Below are 13,909 nucleotides of genomic sequence, written 5' to 3' on the forward strand. Positions count from 1 at the left end.
AAAATACCAGCTTTGAAAAGAGGGGAAGCAGCTAGCTTCCCGACAGACGGGATCCTGAAGTCAGAGGCAATGCCGGCGCACGGGATGACGGCGTCACATTACCAACAGCCAGCATCCCGATCGTCCGCACATCCTGGGGATCAGCAGCACCACTGTGTGTATCACAGCCACCGCTGTAACAGCTGGGATGCAGCTTTCAGACTCCCATTGGCTAGTTATAAAGTATATTAGAGTGTAACCTCAGCAGGAGTGTAACCTCAGCAGGTCAGTACATTGCAATGATTAGGCATATTTGCCGACATCATGGCTGCTCTCTCCGGGAGAGAGAAGCTAGGTCAGCTCAGCAGGGGGATGGGGCAGGGCTATGATGCACAGAGGGGGTGGGACGTGTTGTCAGAGTGCACTGGGCTATCTGGTGCAGTGACGTCAGTCCACACACTTAGGGGCATATGTATTAAGCATGGAGAAGTGATAAAGCAGTGATAAGTGCAAGGTGATAACGCACCAGCCAATCAGCTCCAATATGTAAATTGGCAGTTAGGAGCTGATTGTCTGGTGCGTTAGCACCTTGCACTTATCACTGCTTTATCACTTTTCCAGGCTTAATACATCTGCCCCTTAGTGACTTAAACAGTAATGCAGGTTTATTTAGTAAACACAGGTGACTCAGATGTAACACTGATAACGGTAATCAGGAGCCCATATATCACACAAGGATACAGCATTAGGTAGTGGTACTTATCAGGAGATGTCTGTGGTGGTAAAGCATGGAGGACTGCACAGCCGTGCAGTCTGACTCCTACGGTAGAGAAGATGATGCATGCACTGGAAACGCTGTGAGTCTCTGTAGCTGAGATCTGCTCCCAGTCTCAGCTCTGCACACTTGTACACCAGGACTCTGTCTCTCAGTCTCTGTGTGTGTCACGCTCTCCTCACTCTCTCTGAGATGGAGGAACAGGAGCTAACATCATATAACTCCGCCTCCGAGTGACTCCTGGCACTAAAGGTCTAACACTAGGGAATGCACCTATAGACTGGTACACAGAAGGAGACAGGTACAGAGCACACCATGGGGGTCATTCCGAGTTGATCGCACATAGCAACTTTTTGCTGCTCGTGCGATCAACTAGACGCCGCCTATGGGAGAGTGTATTTCTGCATAGCAGGGCTGCGATCGCTTGTGCAGCCCTGCTATGCAAAAAAAGATTCCTGTAAAACATGACCAGGGTAAGAGTTACTTACCCTGTGCGATCGATCCAAGCGATGCAGGTCCCGGGATTGACGTCAAACGTCTGCCCTCCAAACGCCAGGACACGCCTGCGTTGAACTCACCACTCCCCGAAAATGGTGATTATCTGCCCCGGAACGCCTCCCCACTGTCAATCTTCTTGCGATCGCGCTAGCGATCACTTTCTTCGTTCTTCTGGTCGTTGCCCGGCCACGGCTGTCACTGGGCAATGACGCACGTGCGCATTGCGGGTGGGTGACAACCAGCAGCGTGCGAACGGGTCGGTATGACCCGCCATATCCTAACAGGACGGAGGCAGAATGGGGGCGAAGGCGGAATGAGGGCGTGGTTACTGCATTGTGCCATTTAAGCCACGCCCTCGCTTTGTAATGCCGATATTACCGGTATTACACTGCGGGGAACGTGGCTATGATGATGCGATTCAGTTAGAGTCGCGTCATCGAGTGCCCGGACCACCCACTTTACTCACTAAGTGAGCGGTCAGGCAGGGGGGACCTTTAAAATTGGGAGACTTGCCTGCTCTTCCCGGGCGGTTGGGAGGGTCACCTGATTTTCTGGAGTCTCCCTTTCAATCCGAGAGAGTAGGCAAGTCTGTTATTAGGTCTTTATTTCCCTGCAACTGCTCCACCAAGGGCTCGCACAGTACACATGGGGTCTGATTCTGGGTCGTTTGAAATGCCAGTAGAGATTAATGGGGCAGATGTATTAACCTGGAGAAGGGATAAAGAAGGGATAAAGAAGTGATAAACCAGTGATAAGCGCAAGGTGATAAAGCATCAGCCAATCATTACAGGTTTGAAAAATGACAGTTAGAAGGTGACTGGCTGGTGCGTTATCACCTTGCACTTATCACTTCTTTATCCCTTCTCCAGGCTTCATACATCTGCCCCAATAAGCCTTATGAAGAAAGAGCCACTAGTATGAGGTGTTCATGGACCACTGGGCTGAGTGCAAAATCAAATACATTGGTTGCCATGGAGACAGAGGCTATGCTGTAAAGCATGGGTCTTCAACCTGCGGCCCACCAGCTGCTGTGGAACTACACATCCCAGCATGTCCTGCCTCAGTTTTAGCATACCTTAATAGCAAAACTGTGGCAGGGCATGCTGGGATGTGTAGTTTCACAGCAGCTGGAGGGCCACAGGTTGAAGACCCATGCTGTAAAGGGTGTGGGGTGATTGGTGTTGTTAATAATGTTTTGGCAACACCACTCTGCACTGTTTTCACCAATGGGGATGGCTGCTCCATTTGCACCTAGGGGTAAATTTACTAAGATGGGAGTTCTATTTCAGATGGGATGTTGCCCATAGCAACCAATCAGATACCAGGTATTATCTTCTAGAAGGTGCTAGATAAATGAGAAGTAGGATCTGATTGGTTGCTATGGGCAACATCCCCTCTGAAATAGAACTCCCATCTTAGTAAATTTACCCCCCAGTGTTCACTTTGGCAGCACGTTCTGCATAGGGATCAATGATCGATGTAACAAGCCCTCAACAGAAATAAAGTGGAGGAGTTGCCCACAGCAACCAATCAGATCCTGTCTATCATTTAATAGAATGCAATAGTGAAATTATAGCTAAAATCTGATTGGTTGCTATGCCCAACACCTCCACTTTTCATTTTTAGGGCGGGATGTACTATCCTTCGCCCCCCACGTTAAGTGCCGTTTTCTCTCCGTTCACACTCACCGCTCCACTGCCCGCCGCTTCCCCTTAACTCCCCCATTCTGCTTTCTTATTTCCCTCTCCCTCCTCTTCACCGCTGCGGCCACGGAGTTCTACTATCGCAGCGCTCCCCCTGTCGGTTGGCGCATGCGCACCACTCACTTTTTATTTGTATTTTTTTAGGGCATGCGCACCTAGCCTTTCTGGACGGGTCCTGGAGGCTTCCTGCGCCGCAGTTGCAGCTTCCGGCCTTGCGCATGCGCCAACCGCCATGGGGAGAGGGAAATAAGAAAGCAGACGGGGGAGTTAAAGGGGAAGCAGCGGGTAGCGGAGCGGTGAGTGTAAACGGAGAGAAAACGGCACTTAACGTGGGAGCGAAGGATAGTACATCCCGCCCTTAGAAGCTTTAGTAACTCTACCCCTGGGACTTACATAAAGGTGGAAGTACTGATCTGTCCTTGATGCATAAAATACATTTTGACACTAAATGGTCCATTCATACTTGATGTTGGGCTTCAGGGGCTAAAACACACATTTACTAACATTTAATAAATCAATATAAAAAAATCCGCTGTTAGGAAATGTGTGCTTTAAGGGCCAATTTATCCATCCACCATCCACATCCAATGCAGATGGCATGTGATAAAATCAACCCAATCCCCGCGCTTTAATAATTTATTACATTGCCCAGATGTATCAATTATCGCATGCACGTAAAAAATACCCTGATGTCCTGCTGTGCATGTGCCATTACCGCCGACACCAGCGCTACCGCCGCCGCCGGGGCGTCTTCTCAATCAGATCCCTCCCAACGTCCGCTGTGGTGCGTATCATTCGGAACATATACAGGGTATGCAGGTAGCATACCGACAGTCGGAATCCCGGCAGCCACAATACAGACGCCGAGATACCGACGAGGGCACCATACCACCGCCCGTATACCGGAACAGAACCTGTAGCGAGTGTATCGAGCCCGCAAGGGGCTTAGTTGCGCTCGCCCCCCTGCTGGCATTCCACCGCTCTGGATGCCGATGTTGGCATATTGACATTAGGCATCTCGGGCGGCGGTAAATCAGACTGAACCCAAATACAGAAGGACTCCCGGGGTCATAAACCTGGAAATCCTATCATTGCAAAGGACAGATGTTTTCGGGAGAGCTGTCCTTTGCAACTGTTATCGTAATTCTAGGTTATTAATGCCGGTATGTACCTGATAAGTGGTGGGATGTATCGCATCCACAATGTGATGCGTAGTACATCCAGCCCCAAGCGTTGTGTCTCTTACCGATGTCTGTTGGGAAGAACTCTCTCTTCCACATAGTGGTGTGTTCCCGGTTATCCATCACTGATATGGCATAGGAGGACATTGCAAAGTACTCCACATGATCCACCGGAAACTGGCACATGTGCCACCATGTGTCATTAGAGGCTGGCACCACCGTCAGGTTGCATGGTTCCATTCTGGAAAAGAAAATAATGGTGACGTCACATTACAGTGCAATTCTTCTTAGGCTCATTACCGTCCGCACATTTCTAGTCTGTTTTTCTGGCCTGACACACTTAACGGAAGGACGTCAGAGGAGGTGAGAGAAGGGCGGCATTTTTTAAGTTGATATTATACCATATATAAAGTGCAAGGTAAGCAATGTGCTCACTGTATTGCGCACTTAGGGGGTAATTCCAAGTTGATCGCAGCAGGAAATTTTTTTAGCAGTTGGGCAAAACCATGTGCACTGCAGGGGAGGCAGATATAACATGTGCAGAGAGAGTTAGATTTGGGTGTGGTGAGTTCAATCTGCAATCTAAATTGCAGTGTAAAAATAAAGCAGCCAGTATTTACCCTGCACAGAAACAAAATAACCCACCCAAATCTAACTCTCTCTGCAAATGTTATATCTGCCTCCCCTGCAGTGCACATGGTTTTGCCCAATTGCTAAAAGATTTCCTGCTGCGATCAACTTGGAATTACCCCCTTGGTACATAAATGTACTGTATTGTATATGATACAGAAGGGTAAGCATTTTATCAGCATTTCCGATTGAAAAAAGACAGTGTTCTGTTTCCGTTAATTCTTGTTTTTTTTGGTGGGTCCAGAACCTAAATGATTTAGAGGTCTATTTATTATTATTTCTTACTAAAATAATGTGAAAAGGGGTGTTTTCACACCCTTTTCACATTATTTTAGCAGCACCTAAATGTATTAAAGGGCATTTGGAGCAGTTTTCATGAAAAAACTGCTCCAAACCCTTTAATTCACTTTTTTTTAGTAAGCCACATCGCATTCGCCATACTTATAATGGGAAATGCGATCTGACCAGATTTACTAAAAAAAAAATGTGAAAAAACACCGCAGTGTGCCCTGTGATAATCTCACCAGCTCAGGCTGGCGAGGTCACAGGGCAGCACTGCGATAGGGAGGCATTTGCCCAGCTTTCTCTGCCCCTGGCAGAGAAAGCTGAGCGGGACCGGGCTACAGTGATCAGCTATGTGTATCCGATGCACACACAAGCTGATCAATGTGTAAAAAAAAATAAAAAAAACATACTCACCTGTCCAGGGAGCCGGTGTCTGCTGCTCCGGTGAGCGCTGCCGGGCACCGGCCCCCATGTGCCTCATTGTGACCCCGGTGCAGTAAAGTGACGAAGTCATCGCAGCACACAGGATCTGGCGCCCGGCAACACAGCAGAAGCAGCACGGACCAGCTCCCTGGGCAGGTGAGTATATTATCCTGCTGAAGGCGGAATCCGTGGCGCGCGGGGGTAGTCAAGACGGGGGGGGGGGGGGGTTGACCAGGCGACGGCGGTAGCGGCGATGTTGGCGGGGGTGGCATATGCGCAGCAGGACATCGGGGTATTTTTTTATGAAAAATACCCGGATGATGCTACGAAGAGGCATCGCAGGGACAGAGCTTGACCGCAGCTGGTACTTTGTCTCCGTCCACTTTATCTCTCTCCAAGGCAGCTCCCATACATGAGCAATCACAATGTATTGTTTCACAGATCCTGTGATTTTTTTTCCCTTTTCCTATTCACATGTAGAAAGTGTAAGTAATGGGTGGTGCTACTGCTACTACCCACTGTCCCCACTACTACCACAATGAAGCCTTCTGTTATAAAGTACTAGTTACCAGCCCAGTAATGTTAGCGCCGACAGCTGTGCCGCCCAAACAGAGCAAGACTTCAATTGCTCCATTGGGCGCCTTCTAGTGGCTGCCGGCGTGCAAAGCACTTGAATCCCCCCCATAGAGATGAGGAGCAGCGTTAGCCTTTTATTATATAGGATTGTGGTGTATAGAAGACTCACTAAGGTTGTAAAGTGATTTAAAGCCTTATAGCATTATACCACATTAAATACATGCAACTTACCTTTTATTCTGCGTTGTTTGGTTTTGAGAACTGAAGACCCTGAAAGAAGAAGAGGCCAGGTATATTTTTCATACAGGACTGTAGCAATGTGGGTTAATGTATAATAAGCTCATCATACAACACGGGTAATACAGCATATGTAGGCAGTCCCAAGCCAGTCTAGGTAGTTATACAATATACTGTACTAAAATAGCTTGGGCGAAGTCACTATAGACTTAACTAGGTAAAGAGGGGGTTACATCATATTGGTTGAACCCCTCCCCCCCTCGCAGTACACCATACTCTCCAACTGTACCTTTTTGGCAGGTACAGTACCTTTTTTTTATGGTCTGTACCGATTTTTGGCTCTCCAAACCTCCATTGAAAGTATAGGAAAAGGGGCGTGACCATGCCCCCTTTACCGTGGCCATGCCCTTTCCTAATTTGTACCAAGTTTTATGTTTCAAATGTTGGAGGGTATGAGTACACTCTGTTCCACCCTGCCCCCCCCCCCTTTCCACTGCTCCACCCCATTTCTTCCCCTGCTATGTATCCGCCTTCCACTTTGCCCCACCCCCTCCCCCTGTATAAATGTAGCCCTCCCTGGTGCACACTCCATCTGAGATCTCTACTGCGGTCCCCCCATGTTAAATTCTGGGGATCCTTTATTTATTCTAAATCCCACCCCCACACACACACACACATGCCTCCTTTCCTCAAAATAGTTAGAAATAATTTAGTAACTGTGCCGCTTATAGCCGGAATTGATAGAACTCACGGTGCATAATAGGAGAAGGTGTAACTTGAGACGTCCGATGAGTTGCTCTCCCAGAAACATGTCAGATCATACAGGTGAGTTGTGAAGCAGAAGGGAAGTACAGACTTATTTTCAATGACTTTGTACACTGTAAGAAAATAAATGTATATTATTATGTGGTATGTAAAGGTAATGCTATACATATAATATTGCAGATAGTATATACATTGTCATTTCTGCTGCTGCTACAAATCTGAACTGGATAGGTCACACTTCATAGCATTAGAATCGGTGAGAGGGCTTGGTGATTATATCAGAATACATAAGAAATGCCGGCGGTTGGGATGCCGGCGGTCACATGATTGACCACGGCATCCCGACACTGAAGATGACGACATTGGTGGGGGTATTTCTACCCCCCTTCCTCCCTTCGGCCCCTACTCAAACCCTTGGGGCCAACCCTCCGGAGTGTCTGCTATGGCTAACACTCCCTCTAGTGCCTAACCCTAATCCCCCTGGTGCCTAACCTTAACCTTCCCCCCCCCCCCCCCCCCCCCCCCCACCTGTGCCAGGAAAAGCGTGAGACTTACCTACCTTTCTGGGGGACTGGGAGAGTCACATGATTTTCGGAAGCCTCCCGTCCATTCAGGGAGGGTAAACAAGTATGCTCTAAGCCTGAAACCCAATACTCACCTTCAGGATGGAATAGGAATATACACAGCGCTATAAAAACTGGATATGGAAAAATAATAATCACAATTTATTATAAAAAATTGTTGCAACAAATAAATTCATATATATAAAAACATTTCTTTGTCAATTAAAAAAGTGTCAGAATAGGGCAGGCACAGCAGATTTGTTTGGTAAGTTACCACACGAGGAAGCCGGGCATGATACACTGGTACGAGTCCCTGGAATAGTAGCCACAGTCCTGGGTGCAGTTTTCAATGCTAGCAGATAGAGTCCAAGTGCAGAGGCAGACCTTTACGTGCTTAATTCCGGACTGGAATGGGTCCTATTTGAAAGCTGGATCTATTACGCCTTAATGGACTTCTGCAGTTTTCCCAATTTGCCAGTCCGGAATTAAGCACGTAAAGGTCTGCCTCTGCACTTGGACTACTATTCCAGGGACTCGTACCAGTGTATCATGCCCGGCTTCCTCGTGTGGTAACTTACCAAACAAATCTGCTGTGCCTGCCCTATTCTGACACTTTTTTAATTGACAAAGAAATGTTTTTATATATATGAATTTATTTGTTGCAACAATTTTTTATAATAAATTGTGATTATTATTTTTCCATATCCAGTTTTTATAGCGCTGTGTATATTCCTATTCCATTGTCTATCCAGGGACTAACTATCCCTTTAACAGCAGCTTAAAGGTCAAGCATACCTTCTTAACAGCGCCGGACAAATTACCTCAGTAATTTTGTTTTCTGCACTCACCTTCAGGATGTTGACTGTCGGTGATCCGGCGCCGGTCTCCTGAATAGTATTGCGTTTCCGGCGTCAGTCACATGACCGCCGGCATCCTGACAGCCAGGATGCTAAACGCATCCATTATCTCCTAGCAGTGTAATAACTAGTGATGAGCGGGTTCGGATCCTCGGGATCCGAACCCGCCCGAACTTCACCTTTTTTTTCACGGGTCCGAGCAACTCGGATCCTCCCGCCTTGCTCGGTTAACCCGAGCGCGCCCGAACGTCATCATCCCGTGGTCGGATTCTCGCGAGATTCGTATTCTATATAAGGAGCCGTGCGTCGCCGCCATTTTCACTCCTGCATTGGAGATGATCGTGAGAGGACGTGGCTGGCGTCCTCTCAGTTTGTATGTTCAGAGGGCTGCAAATTGTGCTGCAAATATCTGTACTCAGTGTGCTGCAAATATCTGTGCTCAGTGTGCTGCAAGTGCAAATATCTATGTTCTCTGCCTGAAAAACGCTCCATATCTGACTGTGCTCAGTGTGCTGCAAATATCTGTGCTCAGTGTGCTAATTGCTTTATTGTGGGGACTGGGGACCAGCAGTATTATATAGTAGGAGGACAGTGCAGAGTTTTGCTGACCAGTGACCACCAGTATTATACGTTCTCTGCCTGAAAAACGCTCCATATCTGTGCTTCATTGTAGTATATAGTAGGAGGACAGTGCAGAATTTTGCTGACCACCAGTATAACTATATATATAGCAGTACGGTACAGTAGTCCACTGCTCTACCTACCTCTGTGTCGTCAAGTATACTATCCATCCATACCTGTGGTGCATTTCAGTTTTGCACAGTTTGCTGACCACCAGTATATACTATATAGCAGTACGGTACAGAAGGCCACTGCTCTACCTACCTCTGTGTCGTCAAGTATACTATCCATCCATACCTGTGGTGCATTTCAGTTTTGCACAGTTTGCTGTCCACCAGTATATAATATATAGCAGTACGGTACAGAAGGCCACTGCTCTACCTACCTCTGTGTCGTCAAGTATACTATCCATCCATACCTGTGGTGCATTTCAGTTTTGCACAGTTTGCTGACCACCAGTATATACTATATAGCAGTACGGTACAGTAGGCCACTGCTCTACCTACCTCTGTGTCGTCAAGTATACTATCCATCCATACCTGTGGTGCATTTCAGTTTTGCACAGTTTGCTGTCCACCAGTATATACTATATAGCAGTACGGTACAGTAGGCCACTGCTCTACCTACCTCTGTGTCGTCAAGTATACTATCCATCCATACCTGTGGTGCATTTCAGTTTTGCACAGTTTGCTGTCCACCAGTATATAATATATAGCAGTACGGTACAGTAGGCCACTGCTCTACCTACCTCTGTGTTGTCAAGTATACTATCCATCCATACCTATGGTGCATTTCAGTTTTGCACAGTTTGCTGTCCACCAGTATATAATATATAGCAGTACGGTACAGTAGGCCACTGCTCTACCTACCTCTGTGTCGTCAAGTATACTATCCATCCATACCTGTGGTGCATTTCAGTTGTGCGCAGTATATATAGTAGTAGGCCATTGCTATTGATATATTACTGGCATATAATTCCACACATTAAAAAATGGAGAACAAAAATGTGGAGGGTAAAATAGGGAAAGATCAAGATCCACTTCCACCTCGTGCCGAAGCTGCTGCCACTAGTCATGGCCGAGACGATGAAATGCCATCAACGTCATCTGCCAAGGCTGATGCCCAATGTCATAGTAGAGAGCATGTAAAATCCAAAAAAATAAAGCTCAGTAAAATGACCCAAAAATCTAAATCAAAATCGTCTGAGGAGAAACGTAAACTTGCCAATGTGCCATTTACGACACGGAGTGGCAAGGAACGGCTGAGGCCCTGGCCTATGTTCAAGGCTAGTGGTTCAGCTTCACCTGAGGATGGAAGCACTCATCCTCCTGCTAGAAAACTTAAAAGACTTAAGCTGGCAAAAGCACAGCAAAGAACTGTGCGTTCGTCTAAATCACAAATCCCCAAGGAGAGTCCAATTGTGTCGGTTGCGATGTCTGACCTTCCCAACACTGGACGGGAAGAGGTTGCGCCTTCCACCATTTGCACGCCCCCTGCAAGTGCTGGAAGGAGCACCCGCAGTCCAGTTCCTGATAGTCAAATTGAAGATGTCACTGTTGAAGTACACCAGGATGAGGATATGGGTGTTGCTGGCGCTGGGGAGGAAATCGACAAGGAGGATTCTGATGGTGAGGTGGTTTGTTTAAGTCAGGCACCCGGGGAGACACCTGTTGTCCGTGGGAGGAATATGGCCATTGACATGCCTGGTCAAAATACAAAAAAAATCACCTCTTCGGTGTGGAATTATTTCAACAGAAATGCGGACAACTGGTGTCAAGCCGTGTGTTGCCTATGTCTAGCTGTAATAAGTAGCGGTAAGGACGTTAACCACCTAGGAACATCCTCCCTTATACGTCACCTGGACCGCATTCATCAGAAGTCAGTGACAAGTTCAAAAACTTTGGATGACAGCGGAAGCAGTCCACTGACCACTAAATCCCTTCCTCTTGTAACCAAGCTCCTGCAAACCACACCACCAACTCCCTCAGTGTCAATTTCCACCTTACACAGGAATGCCAATAGTCCTGCAGGCCATGTCACTGTCAAGTCTGACGAGTCCTCTCCTGCCTGGGATTCCTCCGATGCATCCTTGAGTGTAACGCCTACTGCTGCTGGCGCTGCTGTTGTTGCTGCTGGGAGTCGATCGTCATCCCAGAGGGGAAGTCGGAAGACCACTTATACTATTTCCAGTAAGCAATTGACTGTCCAACAGTCCTTTGCGAGGAAGATGAAATATCACAGCAGTCATCCTGCTGCAAAGCGGATAACTCAGGCCTTGGCAGCCTGGGTGGTGAGAAACGTGTTTCCGGTATCCACCGTTAATTCACAGGGAACTAGAGACTTGATTGAGGTACTGTGTCCCCGGTACCAAATACCATCTAGGTTCCATTTCTCTAGGCAGGCGATACCGAAAATGTACACAGACGTCAGAAAAAGAGTCACCAGTGTCCTAAAAAATGCAGTTGTACCCAATGTCCACTTAACCACGGACATGTGGACAAGTGGAGCAGGGCAGACTCAGGACTATATGACTGTGACAGCCCACTGGGTAGATGTATTGCCTCCCGCAGCAAGAACAGCAGCGGCGGCACCAGTAGCAGCATCTCGCAAACGCCAACTCGTTCCTAGGCAGGCTACGCTTTGTATCACCGCTTTCCATAAGAGGCACACAGCTGACAACCTCTTACGGAAACTGAGGAACATCATCGCAGAATGGCTTACCCCGATTGGACTCTCCTGGGGATTTGTGACATCAGACAATGCCACCAATATTGTGCGTGCGTTACATCTGGAAAAATTCCAGCACGTCCCATGTTTTGCACATACATTGAATTTGGTGGTGCAGAATTATTTAAAAAACGACAGGGGCGTGCAAGAGATGCTGTCGGTGGCCCGAAGAATTGCAGGCCACTTTCGGCATTCAGCCACCGCGTGCCGAAGACTGGAGCACCAGCAAACAGTCCTGAACCTGCCCTGCCATCATCTGAAGCAAGAGGTGGTAACGAGGTGGAATTCAACCCTCTATATGCTTCAGAGGATGGAGGTGCAGCAAAAGGCCATTCAAGCCTATACATCTGCCTACGATATAGGCAAAGGAGGGGGAATGCACCTGACTCAAGCGCAGTGGAGAATGATTTCAACGTTGTGCAAGGTTCTGCAACCCTTTGAACTTGCCACACGTGAAGTCAGTTCAGACACTGCCAGCCTGAGTCAGGTCATTCCCCTCATCAGGCTTTTGCAGTAGAAGCTGGAGATATTGAAGGAGGAGCTAAAACAGAGTGATTCCGCTAGGCATGTGGGACTTGTGGATGGAGCCCTTAATTCGCTTAACCAGGATTCACGGGTGGTCAATCTGTTGAAATCAGAGCACTACATTTTGGCCACCGTGCTCGATCCTAGATTTAAAACCTACGTTGTATCTCTCTTTCCGGCAGACACAAGTCTGCAGAGGTTCAAAGACCTGCTGGTGAGAAAATTGTGAAGTCAAGCGGAACGTGACCCGTCAACAGCTCCTCCTTCACATTCTCCCGCAACTGGGGCTGCGAGGAAAAGGCTAAGAATTCCGAGCCCACCCGCTGGCGGTGATGCAGGGCAGTCTGGAGCGAGTGCTGACATCTGGTCCGGACTGAAGGACCTGCCAACGATTACTGACATGCATGTCATCTACTGTCACTGCATTTGATTCTGTCACCATTGAAAGAATGGTGGAGGATTATATGAGTGACCGCATCCAAGTAGGCACGTCAGACAGTCCGTACGTATACTGGTAGGAAAAAATAAGAATTTACTCACCGGTAATTCTATTTCTCGTAGTCCGTAGTGGATGCTGGGGACTCCGTAAGGACCATGGGGAATAGACGGGCTCCGCAGGAGACTGGGCACTCTAAAGAAAGATTCAGTACTATCTGGTGTGCACTGGCTCCTCCCTCTATGCCCCTCCTCCAGACACCTCAGTTAAGGAAACTGTGCCCGGAAGAGCTGACATTACAAGGAAAGGATTTTGGAATCCAGGGTAAGACTCATACCAGCCACACCAATCACACTGTACAACTTGTGATAAACTTACCCAGTTAACAGTATGAACAACAACTGAGCATCACTCAACTGATGCTTCATAACCATAACCCTTTGTTAAGCAATAACTATATACACGTATTGCAGAAAGTCCGCACTTGGGACGGGCGCCCAGCATCCACTACGGACTACGAGAAAGTCCTCCAAGTCACGAGTAGCCGCAGGCACCACAATAGGTTGGTTCAAATGAAAAGATGACACCACCTTTGGCAGAAACTGCGGACGAGTCCGCAATTCTGCCCTGTCCATATGGAAAACCAGATAGGGGCTTTTACATGACAAAGCCGCCAATTCTGACACACGCCTAGCTGAAGCTAAAGCCAACAGCATGACCACTTTCCACGTGAGATACTTTAGTTCCACGGTCTTAAGTGGCTCAAACCAGTGGGATTTCAGGAAATCCAACACCACGTTAAGATCCCAAGGTGCCACTGGTGGCACAAAAGGGGGCTGAATATGCAGCACTCCCTTAACAAACGTCTGAACCTCAGGCAGTGAAGCCAGTTCTTTTTGAAATAAGATGGATAGGGCCGAAATCTGGACCTTTATGGACCTGGAATTTTAGGCCCATAGTCACACCTGACTGTAGGAAGTGCAGGAATCGACCCAGCTGGAATTCCTCTGTAGGGGCCTTTCTGGCCTCACACCAAGCAACATATTTTCGCCATATACGGTGATAATGCTTTGCTGTCACGTCCTTCCTAGCCTTTATCAGCGTAGGAATAACTTCATCCGGAATGCC

The 13,909-nt window shown here is 47.7% G+C and overlaps 1 protein-coding gene across 1 annotated transcript in view; it reads right to left on the minus strand.

Moving 5' to 3' along the window:
- EPOR (erythropoietin receptor) overlaps positions 1 to 13,909 on the minus strand; it is a 42,882-nt gene that overhangs the window by 13,000 nt on the left and 15,973 nt on the right. Inside the window, exons 2-4 of the mRNA XM_063931214.1 lie at positions 7,039 to 7,165; positions 6,282 to 6,320; positions 4,202 to 4,377 (exon numbers count right to left, since the gene is read on the minus strand). Coding sequence (XP_063787284.1) covers positions 4,202 to 4,377; positions 6,282 to 6,320; positions 7,039 to 7,165 — 342 coding nt within the window. The remainder of the gene's footprint in view (positions 1 to 4,201; positions 4,378 to 6,281; positions 6,321 to 7,038; positions 7,166 to 13,909) is intronic.

Source organism: Pseudophryne corroboree, chromosome 6, assembly GCF_028390025.1.
Source record: "Pseudophryne corroboree isolate aPseCor3 chromosome 6, aPseCor3.hap2, whole genome shotgun sequence".
NCBI lineage: Eukaryota > Metazoa > Chordata > Amphibia > Anura > Myobatrachidae > Pseudophryne > Pseudophryne corroboree.